General features: G+C 43.8%; 1 protein-coding gene across 1 annotated transcript in view; it reads left to right on the forward strand.

Moving 5' to 3' along the window:
* The window catches only part of ROR1 (receptor tyrosine kinase like orphan receptor 1), a 175722-nt gene that overhangs the window by 91642 nt on the left and 57980 nt on the right, over window positions 1-26100 (forward strand). The window contains exon 2 of the mRNA XM_074598332.1: window positions 25988-26059. Coding sequence (XP_074454433.1) covers window positions 25988-26059 — 72 coding nt within the window. The remainder of the gene's footprint in view (window positions 1-25987; window positions 26060-26100) is intronic.

Raw genomic sequence — 26100 nt, forward strand, 5'->3', positions numbered from 1 at the left:
TCAGACGAAGAGCGAAGGGCACTGGCGGCAGCTGAGCTGGAGGCAGGGCAGGACCAACTGGCTTGTGTGCTCCAGTTATATTGCAGCGGGATTACTGGTAAATATTTAAAACCATGTCACTCTCCTTTAAATGTCTGTCCACTAGTGAAAGGACTGTTGGTGCAATCAATAAATACATCGTACAGTAGATTTCACAACAAGAAAAATATGACATTTCTGAGCAAGTCAATGCATACAACACTAGTGTGCGTCCATGTGTTTGCATTCTTGTAATTATTGGATTTTTTTCTGCTACTGCTTTTTGGCAGCAGGGAAAAGGAGAAGATTCCTCGTGCATTTTTATGGGTAAGTTGCCTCTTGAATCGCGGGTCTCTTGTGCTTTAGTGAATTTGAGGAAGGAAGGGACGGACAATCAGATGTGCCAGGTGAGCAGTTGCACGCATTTTGTATCTTACCCAAATCATTCATCGCAGTCAAGGACCGATGGCTGAGAAGCCTTCGTTTGTTGTTGCCTCGTGTCAGACAGGATCCAGCGCTCAGTTCTGTGTCTCCTCTGAAGCAGGGTTTCCATGCTTAATTTAATTAGGTACCAGTGCCAGGAGCGGAGTCATCCCTGGTCTTGTGCTGGGCGATACGACAGGGGAGAGCTGGCATGATAATGCCAGACACTGCCCTGTGCAGGGAGGTGCTGGGCTTCCTCCGCCTCTCTTGAAGTTGGCGTATTGGGCTGTTAATGCGCTTTCAGTTCTGGAGATGCTCGTTCACTTGATTCTAGGAAAATATGTCGGCTATTTCAGAGATGATGACGGCACTGTGAGCAACTGGCCGGCCTTCCTCTGCTGCGACGTTGATGAACATCAATAATCTGGTAGGGCAAACTTCAAAAGATTCAGGGAGTGAGTTCATGCTGGCACACAAAGTTCAACTGCTTATGGGAAGCCTATCCAAGCATATCAAATGCTTTGGGGCTGGAATTTGGACTGTGAATCTTTCAGGATTAGGCTCTCTTCCGTATGCTGGAGGATAGTAATTCCTGTTTCCAGCAAGGCTGGAACACCATGAGAACAGCCGCCTTTGAAATTTTCTGAGATTTGAGTTTCCATCCCAAAGATTATTGCCTGAAATCGAGTTGTGCTGATAGATATGGGAAAGAAGAGAAAAGAGCACTTAACCAGATTTCTTCAGTGTTGGGTATGGCTTGGGCGTGTTTCAAGTGTTTGATGAAAGCCCAAGTCAGCTCTTTATTAGAACTGGCTCACGCATCCCAGCCTGGGAGTGGCTGTCAGGAGGATTCCTGCTTATTCCCCGTGTTTCTTTCATTCACGGGTGTTTTCAGATTGCCTTCGTCTTTTCACCCTGGAATATTTTATTTTAATACACTGTTTTAATATAACCAAAATGTGGAAAGCTTTAAAAAATTATACATGAAACTATTTGTGCAATATTTAAACTCCACTTTAAAACCTAAATTTCTTTAAATAATTCTCCCTTTTTAAGCTCTTCTGCACTTTGGAACGTGCTACAGTTTTGAAAGATGCTGCCTATTAATTTTATTTTTATAGTTTTGTTTTGCTAATGTATTCTTTTTCCTGGGACTGAGCTAAACTCATTCTCTGTAACTGATACAGATATCATTTAACTGATGTGGGTGTAAACTTTCACCCTTAAGACAATTTTAAAATTATATTTCTAGTCCTCTTATCTCTTCTGTGAATCGTCAGTCTTGCTTGTAGGTTTTCTGGAGAGAATGATTTAATTATGAATGAATTCTTTCCATTTGGATTTGTTTATTTTTAAAAAAGATAAGTTATCTTTCTTTCCATGGGAGAGAGCGATTAAAATATTTCTAATTATAAATTTGAGAGTGGTGCAATTCAGAGTACCTCACTGACTGTTTGCTGGGGCAGCAGAAATATAACTGATGGAAACATATCAGAAAATTGATGAGCCTGTGAATTTGAACATCGTGATGAATTGATATGACAGGGAAAAATAACAGAAAATTGCAGGAATAGTGAAATAAATGGAGATACGTAATCAGTGCGTCTTTCCACTTCAGTTACCATTTAATTTGTGGTATTTATAGTGGTATTTACTCTTCAGCCAAGTCATATGCTTGGTGTAGACAGGCAAGTTCTTTAGAAACCTACCTGGAGAAAACCTGTAAAATGTCATTTTTGTGATTCTTGCTGCTTTGTGTCTGAGAATAAAAGCGTTAGGTTATATATATATATAGGAGAACCAATAAGAAACAGAGTGAAAATATGAGGGTTTCCATGTTCACTTAGGGTGGAAGTGTTGGAAGTAAGCCAGAAGTGAGAGAGAGCGAGTGCTGTGGGATATAATTTTGGGATCTGAAGGGGAGTCGGTATCACAGAGGACCTGTGGAGTATTTACTGGGCGATGACAACGTGGAGGAGCTGGGGTGGTGGGAAAGTGAGGCCAAAGCAAAGAGATATTAATGCCTGACAAATTTTATTATCATCCTGTATGATCATGGAAGCGGGGATCTAAATATTCCTTTTGTCCACATGGATACAGACCTGGTGCCCATAACAAGCAATACGCTGTGTCCCAGATGTGAGCAATTTCCACCTACCAAGGATGAGCCAAAGCAATACGGTGAGGAGCCCAACATCAACCTTCTCCCACATTTTCCTACTTTAAGACCTGTGATTTCATCAGGGACCTGTTTCTAGTCGCAAAAAGGCTTCTGCATCCGTGTTGCCTTGCTCTGTGCTCCTGCATGGGGCTACTGCCGGGGCACCTAGGAGGGAATCCCAGCTTTCCACATTCATTTGGTGTTTGGAGGGAACCAACATCCCACCAGCAGCATTTGCAACCAAAAGGTCTGAAAGAAGTGGGAAATCCGATTCTGAACCTCCCGTCAAGTACAGCACATACCAAGGCTTTCCCTGTGAAATCCTCTGCAGTAACACATTTCACCTTATATCACTGTTTCCCTTTAATTTTTGCAAGTTATTTTTCAACTGGAGACACTGTTTTTGCTTGTGCCATCATGTCATTAATTCACTGGACACATTCTGATAATCCCGACGTTCAAAGCTAGGGGAGGGAAGCAGATGGCAAGGACTGTCTAGCAAAAGGTCTTCCAAGTTTCCGCGTTGGCTTCGCTTGAAAAGGAGGATAAGCACGACTGCACTGGCATTTGGGATTTACCGCAATGCAAATTTCAGGTCATCTTCTGGAAAAATAGCTAAGGGATATTTTGTCTGGTTTTACTGATACACCTTGAGGAAACTTTGAGCCTTTTCAAGGTGGTGGTATATTAGTTGCACGGTGAAAACCTTTCTTAGATATACATGGTTTCTTTCTCTGAAAAAGTGCTCAGAATTTGCATTGTTAATGGAAAAGGAATTTAAATTGGAATTTTGTGGACAAACTGTCTTAAGTTCTTCTATAACAATTTTTTTTTTACATAAACAAGAACCTAGAAATAACCCAAATTTATAAATATAAAAAATTTTGGAAGAAATGCGTTCACCATTTGTGTCACTGCAGACAGTTACAAATTGAGAAGGTCCGTGAATGCTGAGAAGCAGCACTCATGCATTCACACATGGGCTTAATAAAAATTTAGTGTGTGGGTAAAACCAGAAAATATTAGTGCGCTATTTCAGTATGGTAGGGTTTAATGATACTCAAAATAAATCATGTCTTTTGCCATCCTTTGTGAGTAATCGCTTGGTGGGATCAGATTACAATGTGCTTTCAAAGACTGGCGCAGAATTTTGCCTCTTCTCACCAAGAGTTCTTTTGATGGATGAGTAGTATGTTTTTATCAGATAGGGAAAAGGACTGTATATTAACATTTTCAATTAGCATGGTACATTTTCATAACAAATATACTGTGAGATGTTCATAAAACAGACGCAGGCAGACAGTAATTCACAATAACTCTTCTTTAGAGCTCAGGGACTCAGGATCACCCAGTATCCTTGGCGTTTTGGACTGGTTTTTTCTGGTGCAAGTCCCTTTATGATATGGACCGTGAGCCCCTCGTACAGTCGAGTATTTAAGCAAAGGTGCTTAAGCCTTATTAAAGTTGCTCATGTGCATAAGCACTTTGCTGAACTGGGCTCTGAGACGCGTTCAGGAAAAACGGATTTGAGGCTTTTTTGTTGAAGTTTTACCAGGCAGTTGGCACGTTAAGTGTATGTCATGCGCGACTCTGAGTAATTAACATTCCTGTTAAGGTTCCTTTAAAAGTTCAGCAATATGGGACTCTTTTCAAAGAACTGTCTTTAAACCTTTGACCTTTCAGAGTATTTCTAAGGAATTACAAGGGTGGATATGTTTAAACTACTCCGAGTTGCTCCTTCCATAGTAAAATGTGTTATCTTGATCTGAGTGGCCCAGAGAGTATGCCTTTGGGGAGAGAGAGCGTATAAAGTGACTTTGGTGACTGGTAAAAGGCCCCAGGCAAGTTCTTTATGGTGGATGTCTTCCTGCTGGAGGAGGCAAAGGATGGTGGAAGACCTTCCCCTTCCCCTGACTCAGGTCTGTACTTCAGGAAATACACAAAATTAGGCGAGGGCTGCTGTTCTTCTGGAAAAAAACCTCACAGCTCCAGAAGAACTTACTCTAGAATCGTAGAATCATAGAATGGTTAGAGTTAGAAGGGACCCTGAATACCATCCAGTGGCACCCCCTGCCCTGGGCAGGGACATCTCCCACCAGCCCAGGTTGCTCCGAGCCCTGTCCAACCTGGCCTTGAACCCCTCCAGGGATGGGGCAGCCACAGCTTCTCTGGGCAACCTGGGCCAGGGGCTCACCACCCTCACATTTCTTCCTCAGATCTCATCTCAATCTCCCCTCTTCCACTGTAAGACCGTTCCCCCTCATCCTGTGGCTCCCCTCCCTGCTTCAGAGTCCCTCCCCAGCTTTCCTGGAGCCCCTTTAGGGCCTGGCAGGGGCTGGAAGGTCTCCGCGGAGCCTTTTCTTCTCCAGGCTGAACCCCCCCAGCTCTCTCAGCCTGTCCTCCCAGCAGAGGGGCTCCAGCCCTAAGTGGCGTTCGAGGAAGAATGGCATTTCTCTGCAGCATGAATGGTCCCCAACCCTGGCTCATAGCCGTCAAGATGAGTTAGGAGCCACGGGCATGCAAGAGTGGGGACGCTGTGCAGCAGAGCCGAGCAGCTTTGACACAGGAGAATTGTCCTTTGGCCAAAAAATAAGAACCGGCTTGTCCAGCGCTTCCAATCTCCTCCTTATCCCAAAGAACAGTGCTGGAAGGGGCAGTTATGTGATACCTGACAGACTCAAAGACAGAAAAAGAAGCATGCTGAAGTTTTACTATATTTGGATAATCCTCCGTCACTGAGGCAATCCAATATTTTGTTTCAGATGGCTGAATTTTTTTCCCCTTCCCTGTGCAGGCGAATTGGTGCTTTCTTAAATATTGACATTAATCTCTTCAGTTGGAAGCAAACCAAGCTTCTGTATTTCTTATCCTCCCAAATCGTCTGTGCTTCAGATCTGTTTACCAAACGGACTATATTGCATTCCCATAAATCCTGTAATTCGAGTTTGCTGTGATATTAATTTATTAGTACGCATGCATTTTCAACATCAATTACATTCTATCTCAACAGACGTAATTCTCTCTTCAAAGCAGATGGAAAGTTGTGCAGCTCTTGGCTTTCCCCATCCCATCCCCTCCCTCTGGCCCATGTCGCCGGGATCAGCCGGGCTTTCAGGCACCGGGATCCTGCGTCTGCACAGCACCAAAGAGACGGATGAGAAATATCTCTGCTGCAGTCTTAGGTTGGGTTTCCTGATATTTTGCTTAAATGCCGCGCTTGTACAGAAGGCGGTTTTCCCTGAAAGCAAAACCACCACCTTTACGTTTGCAGGAAGGAGTTTGAAATTCTGATGGGAGTGCAGATTTCTGATTCGGAGAGCAGAAGAGGGCATTGCTTCCAAAATGTCATTTGAAGTCAGCGTTGAGATTTTAGGGGGAAAGAAAAACAGCAACTTTTTTCTTTTTTTTTTTTTTTTTTTTAACTGACCAGCTGGAATGTGTACAGATGTACGCATCTTCGTTTATACCTAGAGCTTCCCAAACATTGCCCGTCAAGGGAAAACAATACCAAGTGTTTATTTCTTAAAATAAAAAACGATAATTATTTGAAAAAGACCTTCGTACCAGATCTGCTCTCCATGTCCTAATATTGCAGCACTTGGGGGAAAAACACAATGGAATCGTGAAAAAGAGTTAAGTGCCTTCATTTTCTTCCTTATGTTGGGCTGGAATAGAAGTGGTGCCTTGTTAATGAAAAATAACTTCTCTCTTAGAGGACCTGTTTAAAACTGGAAGTACTGGTGTAGTTTAAGAAATGCTTGTCAGCCTCTCACTGATGCATAGGGGAAAAAATGAGCAGCACATGGGACTTGGATCCAAAATTTTGCACAGTTTTACCCGCATCGACTGTGCTTGTAGGTAATACACAGGCTCGTTCCTCGGGCAGAAGTCTTGCAAAATGTATTTGATTTTGTTAACGTAGGTTTCCAACACTACAAACTGCGCTTTCCCATCATCACCCGTTAGTTTAGTCAATCTGCAGGTAAAAGTGGGAGCGTTTCCCCGGTACTTTTTGCCAGAAAGAGTTATAATAACTGCCCCTGCTTTTTTCACTCAACATTTCAGAAGTTTTCAATACTTGATAGTGAAATGAGAGAGGCCATTTTCCCATTTTTTTCTAACAAACTGGTGAATAACTGCAATCCAAATCGCTTCCTCCTGTGGTGAGACTTGCAAGGGCTGTGAGGGGATTCTGGAGGCAGAAAACCCCTAATATTTCTTCCCCCACCCCCCCAGTTGCCCACTCAGCCCATCCAGGGCAGCTCTGAATCCCTTGAAACGGCACGAGGTTGTGTTCCTTGCAGCCTGCCGTCCCCTTGAGATTTATTCCTTTGCAAGCTGACACAGGAATTCCAGCCTCGCTTTTATTCTTTCTCTTTTTTTTTTCCTAATTTCCCTCTTATTTCTGTATTTTTAATTTAAATTCTCCCCTCTTTTTTTTTAAATTTTTTACAATAGTTGTTCTTTAGTAGGTTATTAATTCAAATGGAAACAGTGATTATTTTTTTTTAAAGTGCCTTTCCATTGGGATACCTTCCCAACTTGCCGCACTAAACTGCAGCCCAGATGTTAAGCACATTTAACTGTACAGTCAGCGTGTGCATATTTTTAACATAACTTGTCTTGAAAATATTTATTCAAGCCAAGACAACAGAAAATTAGAGTAATTTGATTGCTCGGGCTTAAGCAATAGATTACTACTGTTCCAGATGTAAGAAATAACAGACTACTTACTCTCTCTAGGCTGAAAAAAAAGGTCTTTGGCTCCTGATAGCAAACGTATTTGCTATTAGGTTCATAGTCAACCTTTTAAAAGTTGAATACCTTTAAAGATTTTCAGTTTCAACTTTTGCCAACTAGCATCACGAGAATTTCACCCCAAAATAAGCTCATTATGAAGGGTTTCAAAATACCCAGTGCTCCAAGGGTGCAATATTGCAAAGCAAAGTTATAAATCATCTTTGCTGTGAAATAAGGGGGCCAGATATCTCTACAGCGGACTTAGTACTTGGGCTACGCAGGGCTTTCAGCAGTCAGTACTGATTAAGCTTGAAGACCAGGCAGTTGGCACTAAAGATGCGTGCTCTGGGCTGCGGGTTTGGTTTTTCCCCTTCTCGTCTTCAACTAAATCTTCTTTGTTTAGATTTGCAATTATCACTCAACCTTTTGGACCTGTTTTTATTGTTTGGTTTTTTTTCCCCTCTCTTTACATGACTTACATGCAATTACCATTTTTATGCTTATCCTGAACATACAGAAACAAGCCATAGGAAAGCAAGACAGAAATGTCTTACCCAAGGCTTATAGTACGTATTCCTGATGGCTTGCGTTAGTAACTGTATCATCAGAGTGTCAAAGTACTACCGCACCACAGAAGGATATTTTAAGACATTTTTCTGCAACTGCAGCTTCTGTATCAGTGCTTCAGAAGTGTGTTTTGAGCCGTAGGCTCAGATTCCAGCTTAGCATACAAGTACCAGAGCTATTTTTATGTGAACTGACCATACGTGAAGCGACGGTCCGGTTTGCAAGTGGGGCTAAGGCTTTGTCTCTCCTCACTTTTCCACTTGTGTTTGTAAACTGCCTTTGTACGTTTCACTTGTATGTTTTATATCTACATGTCTTTTTGACTTGTTAACCTAAATGTGGTGTCCACAGATGTGAAGTTTTCTTTGTGTAAGAACTGCTTATGCAGACGTGGAAACCAGGTTCTCAGCTCCTGACGAGCATTACCTCCAAGTTGATCATAATCGAATGGAGCTGGGCAGGTACGCTTGAGGAAATTACAACTCATCTCCATTTTCTCCTAGGTACCATTTTTATTTAATCTTTCATTCTGATGGTATTTGCTGTTTTATGACCCTTTCAAAGTCAAAGAGTCAATGATAAGTAGAGACAACTGGGGTGCAGGGGTCGCACCCCAGAAAGAAATGATCTTTCTGTTAAAGAAATGATCCTTCTCAAGCTACATCTCTGCTGGTTCCCTCCAAAGAGTGTGCTGGTCCTTTCTCCGCAAGCTGCTCTGTTTCTTTGGAAGATTGTTTTTCAAGGATTTTCTTTTTCTCTTTTTTCCCCCACCCCGACCTTTTTTTAACCAAAAAAATGCCTATGTCTAGGGTTTTTTCAGAAACTGTACCATGCAACTTAATGCATGTTTCATTATAGACCTCCCCTCTCTGTCCCACCGGCTGTCTCTGCTCCAGTGGTACATGGAGAAGAGACAATAAAACCTTGGGTCCAGTGTCTGGTTTTACTTAAGGACCTTACTGTTTTAGGGTGAAGACGAGCACGAGGAAATAGTCTTCGTAATTGCTCTTGTACAACAGCTCCCTATGTTTGAAATTACTTCCTTAAACCCATCCTTCTTTTCTCTTTTCTGGACAGCAAAGAATGCTGTACTTTCCCTTCTCTTTCTGCAGTAATGCCATCTATTTCTCCTGTCAGACCTGAGTGGAAGGAGTCATTCAGCGGTGAAGTAAAGCACCGTTTTCCGCTCCCTTTTGGATCAAACCCTGTGCCTCCGTTAGCCTGGGTGTAACGATGGATATCCTTATGGTCCAACCACTGTGCGCCTTAAAGCCAGTCTTAGCCATCGGTCTTTGCAAAGAACAGCACTTTGAATTGTGGTTCCCTAAAACCGAGGTAATGCAAGCAAAATCTTTAAATGGATAAATGTTTTTGGGCTGCTAATCAAGTAGTGGGGAGCTCTAATAGTGGTGTGTGTACACTCGCCGCTGGAAATCTAGTTTAGTTGTCTAAAGGGAGATTTCCTTCATTCCTTTCCTTCCATGTTCACCTTTTGAAGAATACAAATGTTTGTGTATAAAAGGTCATTAGGGGCTGACTTACTGCTTAAATAACAGCACCTTGTGTCATTTTTCACATAATAGCCAGGACGGAGCGCAGCACCCTTTAAAAGGGAACTTGAGCCATACTGCTAAATGTTAACTGACAGCCTAGTAAAAACAAAAGTCTTCATTTTTCTCATTTGTCTGCCTTCTAACCAGCCAGAAACGGCGCAGAGTGCTCTTATTAGATCTCCAAGCATGCAACGGGGAGAAATCCTTGGATTCTAAAATTGCTGAGTACACACAAATGGTGCCACAGTGTCCTTGCCCTGTGCCAAAGCAAATCTCTGAGTTATGCAATTCTTCTCCTCGGTGTTTGAGTTAGGTAAAACGTTCAGCATGTCTGAGTTGCTCGTAAGAGCGCGTAATCTGTAGGGTCCTGCAGTTTATCAAGGTGCCGCCGGCAGCCGCGGTGGCATTGGATTTCACGGAGCCTGGCGGAGCGGGGCTGGCCACATTGGGCTTGTGCTCGCCACCACGGGAGTGCCCGGGATCAGCAGCTGCTGCTGATTTCTAGTAACGTGGCTCTGCGTGAAGTGGAAGTTGTGTCGTCTAGGTCAGTTGGAGCTTACAGGCCAGAGAATGCCATGTTCATGTGCTAACCCCGTTTAGTCCAGGAGGTTTTTTTGTGTGCAAGAAAGCTCCACCCCAACAATCGGTCAAGGGGCCACAAACCCAGATAACTATTCCGGATCAATCAGTCCTGCCCTTATTTTATATCTGCAGTCTGTGAAAGTCCCGACGATTTAGGTTCCATTAAGGTGACTCTGGTGGCTGCAGAGCAGGGGTTTTCCCCTCTCCTGAATTATGATATACCTAGCATGTGCAAATAAACATTAAATTTAATTAAAGCCTAGGCCAAGGTGAAGTGGCCTCCAGTAGATGAAAGGGACTGCGAGAGAATGTTGGCTCCTTATCTAATGCAGGCAGTCAGCATGTGATGGTTTAGAAGGGCTTTCAAACATTTCTACCTCATTCTTTGCTTTTACTTCACTTTCTTTATTTTCATTGCTTGTAACTTGTAGAGCAGTTGTGAGCTAATAGCTTTGTACGGCACTTTTCATCCACTTGTGCAGCTTTCAAAAGTGCTCAGCATTTCCTAATTCAATAGCAGCTTTACTGTTGACTTCAATGGAAGCACAAGCCAGACCAAGTGCCTCTTGAAAAACCGCATTGGTTTCCCCTGAGTTTTCTCTTTTTGACCCTTAGTTCATAGGGTAAAGACAGTAGCCTCATCAAGTGATAATTGTAACAGTTAAATTTTCAGCGTATTCCTCGATTTCTGTGGTTGATCGCAGTGTCACTAGACAGTCCTTTCGGTGGGGCTGCGGTACAGGTGGGTGACATACAGATATGAATTAGCTGGTAAGAGTCAATTGTTAAGGAAAAGTTACTACTCAAATCAAATGTGTCCCTTTGTATAAATAATTTCTCTTTTCTCATTCTGTGTGTTGTTTTTTGTCTGCATTTAACTGCTCAGTGTCAGGGAATCTCCTGCTTCCCTTGGTGACCCCCGTCTAGCCTGGCTCTTTCCCTTCATCAGTGACACTTGGTACCGCTGGGACTTTTCCACCACGCTGTTCTCTGCTGACTTCCAAGTATTACGAAGTATTTTTGTATTTATTTATTTGAAAAGTAAACCCACCTGCACTGCTTTACGTAAATACATGCTGAGATCTCCAAGACTCCTGTGTCTGCAGCGCAGTGTTTATCCACTTGGAGCAGAGATCGAGTTCTCCTTGCCTGGCACAATGTCAAGCATAGTGGCACTAAGTAAGCCAAATCCTGAAAGCTTTGAGCAGTCCTTTATTTATCCTTTAGTCAGAACTCCCTCGACCACAGTGGGAACCCTCTCAGAACTGGGAAGCAACGTATGGATGTGGACGGGAACCTGCAGCAGAAACTCCCAGCCATACATGCAGAGCTGGTGAGGTGTGGGGTGTCCCTGAACACAGGAGGTCAGCTATGCTAATGTCTGGAGGTTTGCCAGAAAAATAATCAGCTTTTTGGTTCTGAGAAGCTGGCAGTCTCTTTAAGGTGCCGTGGTGTGTGCCACGCAGCATCTACATGCAACGATTTTCCCTGACACGCTTAAAAGTCTCTAGATGTAAAGGGAGACCTCTTGCAAGAGACAGCTGGAAGGATGGAAAATGCACAGGTGCCTCATCCCATTCACCAGCTCTGTCTCCTCTCATCCCTGGGGAGCAAGAGTCTATCTTTGGGCCAACGTAAGGTGTGCAGGAGGTACGGATGTCAGGCTCGTCTCTGATTCCATTCGTTATGTTTTTAAACCCAGTGAATGTTCAAAGAAGTTTGATTTCTTTCTTGTAAGGCAAAGCTGGGAAGTGTAATGTCCAGGTATCACAGAAGACTAGTTTTGCTCGTCCTTGCTCTTCATTAGGAACTCCGCCACCTAACATCACATATTTCTAGATTAGTCTCCTGAATTCACATGTCCTGCTGCAAGACAAATTAGTCCTCATTTCTGTCCTTGTGCTTCAGCTTTACATTAGTACAAAGCTGCACACAAATGCACAAATATGTTCGATAACTCCTTCCATCCTGGAAGGGGTTTAACAGAAATTCTGTTTATCAGTGGAAATAAAAATTGCATTCGTTGCTTTGGATACAACAGTGCAGGTTACTGAAACTCCAGGCTAATCGTGTTGTTGAAGTGCTCAGGTAGAAGTGGTTAAAATTTAGTGGCATGATCTATGTCAATAACTCCTTGTTTTCAACCACTTTTAGCTTGAAGGAGCAGCAGCAAAGCTTTGATCAGTAAACGTGGCCACACTGTTTGTCTGCATCAGTCACGGAATGGAAATGCACTTTATTGGTAGTGAGAACTTCTTCCCACCAGGCAGGACTTCAGGATTCCTCATTGTCCAGCAGGACTTCATAACCACTTTGTTCACCAGGGAGTGACTTGAGTGGGTATTAGTCCCTGCTGGTTCACGTCACGTCCGTTTTCCCTGTCAGTACCCACTGTAGCTCCTGGATTCCCGGTGTCAGAGAACGCTGGGAAGTAACACCTCACCCCACACACTGTCTAAGGCATTTGGGTGCATATCTTCTCCAATCTGTGTTTAGAGCCTGTGTCCAGAGCTGCGCGTGCCACTGCCTGGTGCATCAGCGAGCGGTTCAGTCTGTTAAAGCCTGAGGCAGAACAAAATTATTTCGATCGCCGCAAGAAATGCCCCTCAGTGAACACTGTGCTGTGATTTCTGCTGTGAAATTCATCACGGGTGAGATGTTTGGGACGTGCTTGTCTGTGATGTGACATGGCGTGTGCAGGATTTTGTGTCTGAATCCCAAATCTGTATCTCCTTAGTCGCATGTGCGCGCGTGTGTGTCTGTGCATATATGTACGTATGTATTAAATGGTTTCAGAGCTTTAAGCCAGTAATGCAAGGAAACCAAAATCACAGGGCATGATTTGCTCTGTGGTTTGGAGAGAACCACATCTTCTGAGAATTCCCGCCTTCGGCATACCAAGCCCAGGCATTTCAAACAAGACATGATTTGCTGAGAAATGTGGTGAAAAAAGATACTTTCGCGTGATTGATATTTACGGTTTGTGTGTGTTTGCACTGAGAGCTAGGACGTTGCTCGGTGCCATCTCAATGGCTCTGACTGCAGAATTCCATCACTTTACCTCGCTGTTGAATGCAGTTCTGGTCTATTCACATCTTTTTGTGACTGTGCCTCCTATTGCAGGTCAGTTTTATCCTGCCTTTGTGGTAAATAGAGACTATTTTCAATTTGGACTCCTATGGGAACGGTGAGATTTTCCCCATTCACAGGCTTAGGACTAACCTGAAGTTCCTGGTCCCTCCAGGCTGTGTTATTCGTATCCCAGAGGATTACTGGCACTGAGGGATCACTCTCTGGGGGAGAAAAATTCGGTCCTTTGGCTGTTGGAGTTGCCAGGAGGGTTAGGTTACTCCGTCTGCTAGTTGTGCTTTCTGTGACAGGGCTGTTTGGCTGCTGGGAGCTGGACTGAGATCACCAAATATAAAGTCGTTATCAAATCAGGTAATGCACCAGAAAATCTCTTCTCACTCCTGTTGCAGCTCTTCTGAGCCTTTAAGAGCTAAATTTTTAGAAGACTGTTGTAATGCTATAATCTGTTATCCCTGGCCTTATGTAAACAGCATGGCTAACAGCAGCACGCAAAGCCACTGTCAAAGTCAATTGATTTGGGAAACCGGGTAAGAAAATACACAACTTAGCAGTAGTGCAGTGTTTTGGGAGGATTAAAGACATGCAGAAACCTGAGACAGCATCCAAAAACATTAATTGATGCTGAATTTTCCAGGTATCTCAGTAAAGTCTGGATTAGGTTCAAATGTTCCTCGAGCATCCGTGTATTAAATAATGGAAAGTTTTTAGTCTTGTACAGCCACAGGGCATGGAGTTTGATTACTTCAACATCTTAATTTAAACTAAACAGGTGGTAGATTGTGATATTTGACCAGAATCATGAAAATGAGAAGGTAATCTGCCAGAATAAAAAAAAATAAGTATTTCCTGGTGGAGTGTTTAGACTTTGTGCCATCAGTGCCCCGTATCTCTCGGACAGGGACCCTCCTCCCAGAACTGCAGCCACCCCTCAGGAGACCAGAATCGCAGTTGTGCGTGGTCTCTCTCCATCATTCATTCAGAAGCCCCTTTGGTAGCATCAAAACTTTGTTTCGGTGAAATACAGTTCTGTACAAGCTGCTCAGAGCTGGGAAGCGGGAGAAAACAGGGGCCGTAGCTCCTGGCGTAGCGAGGAAGGGGCCTGTGGATGAACTATAGGAGACTTGAAAATTTAAACAGCAGAAAAATTTGGCTTGACCATAAGGAGTGGTCTGTGAACTATTTACAGATGAGTGGAAAAAAAATGGGAGGAGCAGTCTGTAAATATTAGGTACAGAACTAATGAGAAGGCTACGGGATGTTCTACCATTTCATTTTCCCAGTGTCCTGTTTGCTTCGAAGCTTTCAGGGAGAAATCATGTTTTCCGTTCCTTGTAAACAGTCTGCACAAAATATTTCGAGTGTGTCTGGATGCTATCAGAGCTGACTAACGTTAATGAACCCCCTAGTCAAATTTAGCCCTGTAATAAGTATGTGCTCATTTGAACTCAGCAGAATCTGCACACACTCAGGCTTACTTTGGCAGACACTTGCGCTTATCACCTGCTGAGCCTGATATTACGGCAGTCCTTTGGCCTGAAGAACAAGAAATTAGGAACAGCAAGGAAAAACCTTTGCGCAGCTGTGTGGTTTGCAGCTACTAGGCAAGCAGTTGGTCCTCTGGAACTTCATCTGGATGTACTGTGCTCGGCGTGTTTATTTGGATTGCCCTGCCTCTCAGAGAAAACCTATATCCATTTCCAAGCTAACTCGTTTCTTAAAGCATGGCAGTTGCCACGACTTTGAAACGTAATCTCTGTAGATCTGCAGTAGCATTACATCAAATGCCTAGCTTCTTGTTTGTTGAGCTAATAAAAAAATCATCAGTGGTTTATCCTTCCATGAGGCTTCAGCGGCTGCAAAAGCAGTTCAGAGGGAACAAGCCAACTTTGCCCCGCTCCTGTTGATTTCCTATTGTACAGGCTATTAACTTTTAGAGACTCTAGGGTTTTTTTTTCTGTGGCAAAGCCATTACGGGGTCATGAAGACTACAGTACTTCTGGGTGCAATTAAGATGAAGGCTTGCTAAGTCTTAGTTGTGTTGTTTAGAAGTGGCTCTTTTGCACCAACCATTTCCTCAATCCTGGCTGTGCTTGGCAAAGTGCGTGGGGATTGCTGCGTAACTTAAGGATGCAGGAGACTGACTCCATCACACCCGTGGATTTGGTGACCATTATCAAGCTGCCAGCTTGAGGCTTGCAGTGCTGAGGTCCGCGTGCCCATGATGGGATGTTCAGTAGCCCCTGGACGTTTGCATAATCCTGCATCTGTTGAAACCGTGGGCAATCTAGTAGAAGAGCATGCTTAAGCTGCAGACGAAACAATTTGAAGATCCCCCAAAAAGTAACAATGAAAATAAATTTCATCCTATTGTTAAATTTGGATTTAATTTTTCTTAATGTTAGAGATTATCTGAATCCAGGAGATCACGATGAACCTCAGATTTAGGAGACTTGCCTATAGTGACTAAATATAGTAACTGTGGCTGAATCAGCACATTAACTCATTCCAGCAACGAAAAGATTAAAAATAAACCTCTGAAGCATTGATGTGAAGCTTTTGTGCTGACTAATTACCTATGTAATTGCTTTTGTTAACTAGCATGTGGACAGCCCTGATCTGGAGTCCCACGAGGGCAGGACGAGGACAGACGTGCCTGTGTTGTGTCACCGTTGTGTCTGAAACCCAACCTGGAGCCACGAAAAGGGAGTTTAATCTTCACCTCTGAGAGACCCTCTCTTGAGGCTGCTAATGAATGCAAATTAGCTGGAGGGTCTTGGTTTGGTTTCGGTCTCTCGAGGTTGCTGTGCCTGCGTGTGCCAGAGACGGAGGGATCTGGGTCGGGATCCTGCCTCCCGGCGCTTCCCTTGGTGCTTCCAGCTGGGACCTGAGCCGAGCCACATTCTCCTCACGCATGCTGATCAGTTCTTACTCACAAGCGTCATCTGCTTGACTTCAAGGAAAATTTTAAACACCAACCTTTTAGCAGAAGAAATTAAGCTTTAAGTCTACCTTCTAAAACGTGCAGGCTTTAAGCCTGTCTGAGATGAGGGTTGTGTGGGTTTAGCCCAGGGTGTAAGTTCCTCTTGAACAATCAATGTAGCTCAGTCCCGACTTGGCCAAAGCATCCAGCTCTGGCATCAGTTAAATATTTACATTCCCCCCTTTTTATATAAATTGTGCTCTATTAGCATACGTTTCACAGTGTATCCTTGTGTTTCAGCCCCTTTATAAATTTGGCAGTTTGTACATTAATCAGCATCAACCCGTGTAAAATCCTAGGCATGAGGTTGAAGCCGTCAAACGTGCAACATTTACTGTTTCATCATACGCAGCCAATAAGTCATGTTGCAATGTATGCCTTGTACCAAGAGGATATGGTATAAAATGGAGCGTGTTTACACTAGGGAGACTTCTGTGTATTTAAGAAGTAATTGTTTCGGGACCGTTCATTAATTCATGAGCTGACACGGGTACGTTTTTCCTCACTGCAACAAAAATAATTATCGAGCTCAAAAAATAATAATGAATTTGCACATGGCAGGCTTCTACTGTGATTTGCTTCACAAGTTATAAGGGTTTAATTGTAGATTGCTAGTAGCCTTATCCATTTCAATCATTGCTGGCCCTCAAGTGCTGAGGTGCAAGGAGTTACGGTGTGCTGCGATTTATGGTGGATGTAAATGATTTCTTGTTTGCCCTCCCTGCGCTTGGCTGGGTTTGCCGCCTTTAAAGCTTTTGCGGGTGGATTTAGTGCAGTGGCACTGATGGAAGCCAGGGACAAGCGAGCAGGTGCAATGTAAAGCCGTGTAGAGGCACTTCATCCCTCGTCTGCAAACACTTCTGTCCCAACCGTGCACTTGTGGGCGCTGCTCAGTCTGCTGTCTGGTGAGATAAATAAATGGGAACCTGTGTAGATGTCGTGTCAGTAGAGGGGCAGGCCCCCCAAAATGCTTGTGCATGGTATTGATGCCTTCAGGAACTCAAGTTTCCATTGTAAGTGTGCTCTAGGGATCACTCAGAGTCTCAAGGACGTCTAGGCTTTGCGAGAGACTCTTCTCTTCGCTTGGAGGGATCTCGGCACTCTTCAGGCTCAGGACCTTTTGGGGGGGTTGTTAGGGAAACCTCCATTTCAGCCAACCCAGGTGTTGCTACCACAGTATTGCCCCCAGAAAGTGCCTAATGGAGAACGTTGTCTCCTCCCATTCCTGCCTCGACCCTTCCTTATCATTCCTGGTGTTGAAATGTCTTCACGTAACAGTGACGTCGTTCTCCATCTCTCTGCCCTCTTGATATTGTGATGGTTTTTTGTGACTCCTCTGTTTCTTGTCACATCCTCTTAGCCCAGACTAGCCACCCTGTAATATCTTCCTGCCGTTGTTAGTTTTTTTGCTTTCTTCTGTTGCAGTCCTCCAATTTCCTTTGTGTGGTTCCCACTTCCGCTTTCTTTTTTGTATTTCTGCCAGTCTGAGGTGCTCAGAAGAGAGTAGCTCAGGGCACGGAAAAAAATCCGGTATTATCTCAGGTGGGTTTGGAGAGATGGGAAATTTGCATTTATTATGCAAATTCCCCAACCTTTGTAGGTCTGCATGACAAACAGCTGTGCTGTGCTGCCTTCCAGGGTTATTACTACTGAAGAACAACCCGGCTGTCTGATATCTGTGGCCAGCAAAACCTGCCTTTATGGGCAAGAAAACGATGTGTTCCTCCAATAGCTTGCTTCCAGGTCCCTTGTGCTTCAGATTGAGCAGAGGACAAATAATTCTTCCTAGAAAATGGTAGAGGTCCCGTGAATTTGCGCAGTGCAGGATCATGCCTGGTCCACCGCCGTTCCCAGGAATGCCGAGCAAAGCGTTTTCTGCGCTAGGCTCCCGCGCCTGAGGTTCACGTCTGGTTGATGTGTGTTGGAGTGCCATCGTAGCCACATTTCTACAGTTCATAAGCACAAAGAGTCGACTGTGAGCTATGAAACGCTGGCGTTCAGCCAACTGGCCATTTCTTTTCTTCATTCCCTGTCATTAAAGCTGTGGGTTGCTCCAGGGTGCAGTGTTTTGCTCTTCTTAAGTGGAACTGTTAACGACCCAATTTAGAGCAATGTAAAGTGCACCCAGATTCCACAGTGACTTCTAAATCCATATAACATTAATGATAATCTGTAATTAATAGCTGCACTCAAAAGGAATTGTAGTTCAGTAATTAGAAATTTAGGATTAAAGTATTAGCATATAAAAAAGGCCTCTTAAAAACCTCTTCTTCCAAGAGATGGCTCTGATCCCATGGAAGAAAACAATTTTTAACTGATATGACCTTAGCCAAAGACCAAGTTACTAAAAATATTGCAGTCCGTCCTGACTTGTGTAGATCGTTAGACTCCTGCCAAAACATTTAAAGGTATTTTAAGAGTTTATAGATATTCAGTACGTAGCAATCACGTAATTTTGTGATGATATTGCCTATTGATATTCCAGAATGGTGTGATTGAGAATAAGCTTTAAATCTCCCCAGTAGGCCTTTTGGGGTGGGTGTTCCTGGTGAGTACTGGAAGCCCTAGTGACTGCCCACCTTTGAGCCAAAAGCTTTCCTGGTGTACCCTCGTCGAAGAGAGCAGATCTGCAAGGAAAGGTAAAGCGGAGGTGTCAGGTGCATGCAGCCTCTTGGCTTCCTGCCCTGTAATCACAAATAGGGCAGCGTGATTCTTTCTGATGAGGCATCATAAATGGGCTAATCCTTCAATTTATCTCTAGCCCTCGGCAGCTCGAGGCATTTAGAAAAACTCCCAGGCAGAGAGGTTGTTCGTCGCGTATGTGCTGATGAAAGTGCCAGTAGCAGCGATGAGGTGCTCTGATAGATGGAACAGGCTGTGGTATAAATGAAGTTCCTAACAATTTCCAGTCCTGCACTAAATTAAATCATCCTGCTGCACGTCTCACTTTTGAAGCTGAAAATTAATGTAGTGTATATCTGAAATCCACAGAGCTTAAATTGTTCGTTGGTGTTGAAAATTTCCCTATCTAATGCCAATTGTTAAGCTACCCCAGGCTATCAATAATGATACAGTACACATAAATCACGGATAGATATGCTTGAAAGTTTTCCATTCTAAGAATGTGAACAAAATTAACCATTTGAAAGTTATTAGCATCGTGCAGCATCATCTCTGCCCCTGTGTGCATGGAGCGGCCTGAAGAGCTCCAGAGGGTCCTTTGGCAGCAGAAGGCACGGTTTCTGACACAGCAATGGCAGCAGTTGTGAACTCTGCAGGAATCATCTGGTAAACCCTATCTCTTGGATCTGCCTATGCAAGGTTTTGGTAGAACCAGCTTTGCATTTGCTTTATCAGCCATAGAGTGGCTCCATCAACCAGGTGGAGTAGAGCTAACTAGTTAATGTTAGACGTCTGAAGGAGACATGCCATCATGCAGCATTTCATCTTGCTTACCGCATAGATCTTAGTTAATCACAGAATCACAGAGTGGTGGGTGTTGGAAGGGACCTCTGGAGAGCATCCAGTCCAACCCCCTGCCAGAGCAGGGTCACCCAGAGCAGGTGGCACAGGAACGCGTCCAGGAGGGTTTGGAATATCTCCAGAGACGGAGACCCCACACCCTCTCTGGGCAGCCTGTGCCAGGGCTCTGCCACCCTCAAAGGAAAGAAGCTTTTCCTCATGTTCAGATGGAATTTCCCGAGTTCCAGTTTGTGCCCGTTGCCCCTTGTCCTGTCCCCAGGCACCACTGAGAAGAGTCTGGCCCCATCCTCTTGCTCCCTGCCCTTTAGATATGGATAAGATCTTGTCTGTTCTGCGGCAGTTTTTGTTGCATATAATTTGTAGCCTCTTTCAAAATATTTAAAACAGCAGTAGAAAGGCCAGCAGCTTCACTTGAACGTGGAAGGTTGAGTCTCTTTGCAGGAGTATATTTTTAACATAGGCTGTTTGCTGTAAACTATATATACACCATGTCTTTTACACATCGTTGTGTACCGAAATTGCTGTATTCACAACTACCCAGTGGAAGATCTGTCCTTGACCTATGGTATTGCATACGAGTAAAGGCAGTATATTCTCCTTGAGAGCCACCTGCCTTACTTGAAGAGCAGAAACGCTCTCCACAATTTCCCATCAACAAGTTTTGCCACGTTCAACTGACGGAGGTTTTTCTGTGATTCCTACCTCCTTTTGAAACACAAGAATTGTATAACGCAGACATGTCTACTGCTGCGCAGAGATACTGATGTCATGAAAAGAAAATCCTTTCGCGCTTTAAAGATATAAGCAAAATTTGAGGTGTATATTATGGAAATTTCAGGATGGTGCCAATTTTTAAACAGACAAGAAAATTACTAAATAATAGGTCGTATCCATTACAGTCTGCAGAAAGTATGTCTAGATTTCCTTCAGCACCTCCAGGGTGGGCTGTGGATAGGCTGGTGATTGCAAAACGTAGTGTCTTGGGAGATCAGATGAAAATGTGTGGGGAACTTACAAAGGATCAGTGAAACAGAAAAGGCAAAAAAAAGGGAGATGAGGGAGATACGACAGAGAAGAAAAACAGCCGCGAGGCATATCTGTGGGAAGATCCTGGAAGAGATCAGTCAGGTAGGAACTAGACAGAGAGAAAGATGAAGCGTCGGTCTGGAATGTGCAGAAAAGCAAAAAATACTGAGCACTTAGTATAATTAGGTTTTGCTCTAAGTCTGTATAACTTTATCTATGATTCCTGTTTTCCTGATGTTATATCCAAGCAGGATAGCTGAAGAATCTATTTTCCGCAGATTTTTTACTCGCCTCTTTCAGGGGCATTGATGTTTCTTGTAGATCTGCTTCTATGACAATATTCATCCAGGATTTGGCCAAAATAGTTGCGCCCGAATCTCCTGTTAAGTTGTCCTGTCTTGACCCTCCTGACGGCGTGGGGTAGCTCCCCATTTGTGTCTGCAGTAATGTCTTGCCCAATCTTGTTTTTAGTGTCTCGCAAAATTGGGATTTTATCACTTCCTTAGGCAAATTCCTTCACAGGATAACAAGTCTCACTCGGGGTAGGCTTTCTACACAGCTTCAGAAAGAGATTTGCAAATGAAAACTTCTTTTTTTTTTTTTTTTTTTTTTAATTTAGTTTAAACGTTCATTTTGTGTAGTTTATCTTATTACTCAGACTTCTAACCCCATGCGTGCCCTAAATACCTCCTTGCTCTTTTTGCTATTTTGGGTCTTGTGCAGCGAGATCTGAATTGCATACATTGCAGTCACATTCATATTTATATCAGAAAAAATTACTTACAATTATATATGTAACTATATAATTAGGTTACTAATTAGGGTATAGAATGACCCACTGGTGAGATAAAAAGTAAGACAGAGGATGTCCATTAAGGAGACACATTGAATTTTTTGTTTGCATGTTTTAACTAGACATATCTCCAGCTTAAGAAGGGGGGTTCCTGCACGACCTGGGGTTTTCATCTCGCCACCCGAGCAGAAATCCTGTCCCAGGCAAGACTTCTACTGGATGTGTACGTTCCTGCGCTCAGCAGCCGTACGGACCTCGTGCATTGCTCGTAGGGCCTTGCAATATCCACATTCTTAGACTTATTTTGCTCTCTGCTTTGTTTCTATATAGCAGATTTATTCCCCATTAAAATCTTCAATCATTTCTGGGTTTAGTGTCATCTTCATTATCTCCCTTCTTCCTGTTTTGACTTACATTCTCTTTACTTCGCGTTACAGATGCATCAGGTAGAGATATTAATTAGGCTGGGCACGGGGCCTGGATCTTCTCTTTGGTTCTGTGGCCAGGGGACGAGGCTGCCCCGTCCTTTTGATGGGTCTGTGAGTGTGACAGTCCAAACACTGGAGCCCTGAGTAATGGTTGCTTCTGGTGAGAAAATGAGGCAGTAGTGTGTGCCGGTGATAAGCACTAGCTCTGTAGTTTTTCTTCAGAGGCAGACTTTTGTAAACCTTATTGAAGTTTATTTAATCACAAAGGCTTTAAAAGGACTGGCTTGTGTGAAATTCACTCTGCACTTATGCAATATGGTATTAAAATCAGATGTTAGCCAGCTTCTCTGTGGGGAGTGTATTTGAATACACTTTATTTGGCTTTTCACAGGGGTTATAATTGACTGCTGTGATTTCTCATTAACTTAAGAGCAACGTTTTCTTAATAGTGATAGAGATTTGAACAGATACTTACCTTTCCAGTATTAAGGATAAGATTCATCATTCATCTGGAATGGTTTCATCTATACATAAAATCGTAACGGGATAATGGTTCTCTCTGCTGATCCCATTTCTCGGGTTGACTTCTTTTCAAAGCAAATCTTATTGGCAGATTTTTTTTCCTTTTTTTTTTTTTAGCGGTGACAGCAAGTGGACAAGCCTGTTCTGGTGGGTAAATCCCGTATATGGGATTTAGAGGATGAAGGGAGCAGTTGGTTAGTGGGAGTTTAAAGGTCGGATGTGTGAGTGAAGTGAGGGGAATCCATCACCCAGTGGAGTGATGGATGCTGAGCGCCGCTCCCTGGTCTCCTCCGAGCTGTGGTGGGTGGAATAGCTGTAGGTGTCTTGCATTTGGGGTGACCTTCTTGGTGCTCCAGCTCTTTGACCCACTAGCACATGGTGGGTCCCAAAAGGTAGAAAAGTCCTACTCATTCCCAGTCTGATTTTTTTTAAACACGTTTTCCTCCTGGAGGCAGAGTAACCGAGTGAGGATCGGGCAGGAGCAGGAGGTGGGTTTGGTTGCAGGGGAAGGATGAATTTGCTCTGACAAGGCTTTGATCCTCCTCCCATCCATGACTCATCTCTCTCCATGGGCTGGCTGGGAGCTCACCTTCTGACAGAGCGTGCTTTGGATTTGGCCTGAAGCTTATAACATCGTTTTTCCAAAGAGAGGTATCACTGCTCTCACTTCCATGCGCAGCAGTCCAAAGTCATCGCAGCTAGAAATTAAATTCATGCATGTCTTGTGGACTTCTTTTCTGGGATGCTTTTGTTTTCTGCATTAACTTTGAATCGATGGTAACTTCCCAAGCTGTGTAACTGCCCTGCATGTTCCTTTCAGTCAAATAAAATGTTCACCAAGGGCACAGTAGGACGTTGCTCTCAAATTGGAGCTTTAATTCAGGAATATCAAAAAATTACCATTTACCTGCCTGGAGAACTATCTCACAAATAGTAAAATTTGGTCTTCTGATGTGGTTTCTTCTGTAGATAATGTGATGGATGTCTGTTCAGTGAGATTTACGGTCATGTTTTAAAAGCCTGTTTAAGAAAACATTAATGCGCTCTGGAGTTTTAAATAGTAAAATATTGCATTTTGTCATTTCATTTGTTAGTACTTTTTCATTTTGGTTAATGTGTGTTAGCTGTTTGCAGAATGTGGTTTATTAGTGGGCTCTTAACAGTAGAGTGTTTCCAGGTGAACAAAAGTAATATTACCTACAGAAAATATATTGTCGAGTGCTAAACTGGAAATGTGTGAGCAGTGTGAAGGACGTAACCTATTGCCCATGGGTTTGAGTGGTGCCTAGAGATGAAGGGATGAACCTGTTCGGTCTCATCGGGAGGTGTGAGAGGCAATAACATCTCAGATCCCTCTCTTGGAGGGGTTTCACCACAAGCCTACAGGAGCTGCCCCTTTTTTTTGGGCAGGAGGGATGGAAGGACAGAGCCAGGGGATGCAGAGAAGATCGAGCATCCCAACCTCCCGGACCAGCCTGACACCAACCAGGTCCTGGTCAGCATTTGGCCACTGATTATTTGTCACCTACCCCACATCTCAGTTTTAGCGTCAGAGCAAATCCGTCGACCACGATCACAGTCACCATGATGATATTAGCGCTGGATCCATTTTGTTTTCCTTAAACCTTGCAGATCTTTCAGCCACGAGGTCCCTAACAGTTGGGTTAGGTAAGAAGCTCAACTGTTAAAAAGTAAAGAATGAGGAGGGATGGACACAGTGGGCCAAAATCTCAGCTTGTGTAAACAGGTGTCACTGCTGATTTCAGAGCGATGCCATTTTACATGGGCTCAGGATTGGTCCCCGTCAGTGGGTTTCTGCCCTGCATATCTGCGCAGGCCAGGGACCGTGTTCGTAGGTGAGTTATAATGCCTTCAAATTCCGTGTTTACATTGGAAATACTTGACAGAGTCTTAAATAAGCACTGCTACCAGGTGGGCTTTTAAGAAAGACGATATTTATAAAAAGTGTAGTGGCTGTATCTGAACTTAACAGCTTCATGCATTTGTATGACTTTGTGTTTACAATTTTCTCGTGATTTGTTAATGAAATAGAATAGTTGCTAACTGGTCAAATAAGCGCAGAATATCTTTGGATGTCCTTGCACTGCCAGAGTTTTATGAGTGAAATTGCTTTGTAGTTAAAAGATGTCTGGTAACAAGCTACAGGGATGGTGTCAAAATTCAAACAATATACTTCAAAATAGTCCTGTTCTCTTTTGGGATCCCACTGATGCTCAGCATCCCGACTCTGCGCTCGCCGTGCACCTGTGGGACCAACTGAAATCACCCGGCACCGGGGGCCCAGCCGGGCTGAAGAATTGGGCCACAGGGTGTTCATTTGTTGGGAGGCTTTTTAGCATCTCACTCAGCTCGGGTGCTAATTTCAAATAAAACCTGCTTGTTTTTATTTGAAATTCACTCCCACGTTCAGTGCCGTAGCTCTCCTGTCCAGCATCGCTCTCCTCCTTGTGGAGGTCAGGTTTCCTGGGGCTGGGTGGACTCAGGGAATTAGGAGGTGCAGTGTGTTTCCGTGCCATGTAATGTGTGTGCACACCCCTTCTTCCCACCCTCCCCACCATCACTCACTCAATCTCCTATATATGTGTATTAATCCCTGGGGGCTGACTCGGAGATCGCGTTCCAAAAGCAATCCTTCCCAGGTGCCTCCAGAGCCTCATAAGGCGCGTGTGGGTCAGCTGTTACGGGGGACAGTGATTCCCCCTCGCCATGGGACCATGGGCTTCCACTGCTGAATGTGATTTTGCAAAGACCCTCAGGGAGCCCAAAAACCGTCATGGATACTGCGCCCCTTGGGGTGTGGGGGGTGCTACTGCGGCAGTTACACACCAGGGTCCTGGCAGGGGTTTTTGATGAAATCATCGATGTTCAGACACGGGGAGGTGTTTTACCGTGACCTATAGCTGGGGCTGGAATGTCGCTGGCAGTTCCTTTAAAACCATCCTCCGTACGACTTCATGTTTGCGTGTTAAAAAAAAGGTAAAAATATAAGCGAAGACTAAAGTCACCGTTCAACTTTTTCTTGAAAAGGGAAAAAAACATCATAGCAATGAGAAAACGCTACTGGTGATCAGCTCAGTCTTTCCAGCCTGTGTTTACAAGAGTCGTAGCAAGATTTTTCATACAAGTAGCCCTATTAACTTCAGCGCATAAACTGCGTCTCTTCTTGTGCGCGCGGGTTTGCAGAATTAAAATCGCTTGTAAATGTTAATAGATAACATGTTCGGCAACCTCATAGCGCTGGTGTTTTTCTTAGCTGTGGCACTGCGGAGTCTTTCTACCTCTATAAACCATGTGGAGGGATTTCAAGGTGGGCCAAATACATCTCAGAGATTGGTTGCTTAATTAACACAAGGCCTCCCAGTGACAGCATTGCAAAACAAACTCCAGCGCTGGCCCTCTGCCTTTTTCCACTTCGCGGGTTCTGCTGCCCACATGTCTCAGCCTGCCAGCACGGAGCGTCGAGTGCATTTTAATAGCTGCTGTTCTTCAAATAATTTTATTACTGCGACAGCAACTTTATAAATGCCTCTTACACTCCTGATGATACAGAATTGATATATTAACAGCATCTTTTTTTTTCTTTCTGTTTTCCCTTTCCAGGAGCAAATTCATCAGTTGTTGCTGATTTCATGCCTACGTCGTCATGGAACATCTCAAGTGAATTAGATAAAGGTAAGTGGACAGAAAAAAAAAAAGTGATAACAGATTATTCA

Source organism: Larus michahellis, chromosome 8 (assembly GCF_964199755.1).
Source record: "Larus michahellis chromosome 8, bLarMic1.1, whole genome shotgun sequence".
Classification (NCBI taxonomy): Eukaryota; Metazoa; Chordata; class Aves; order Charadriiformes; family Laridae; genus Larus; species Larus michahellis.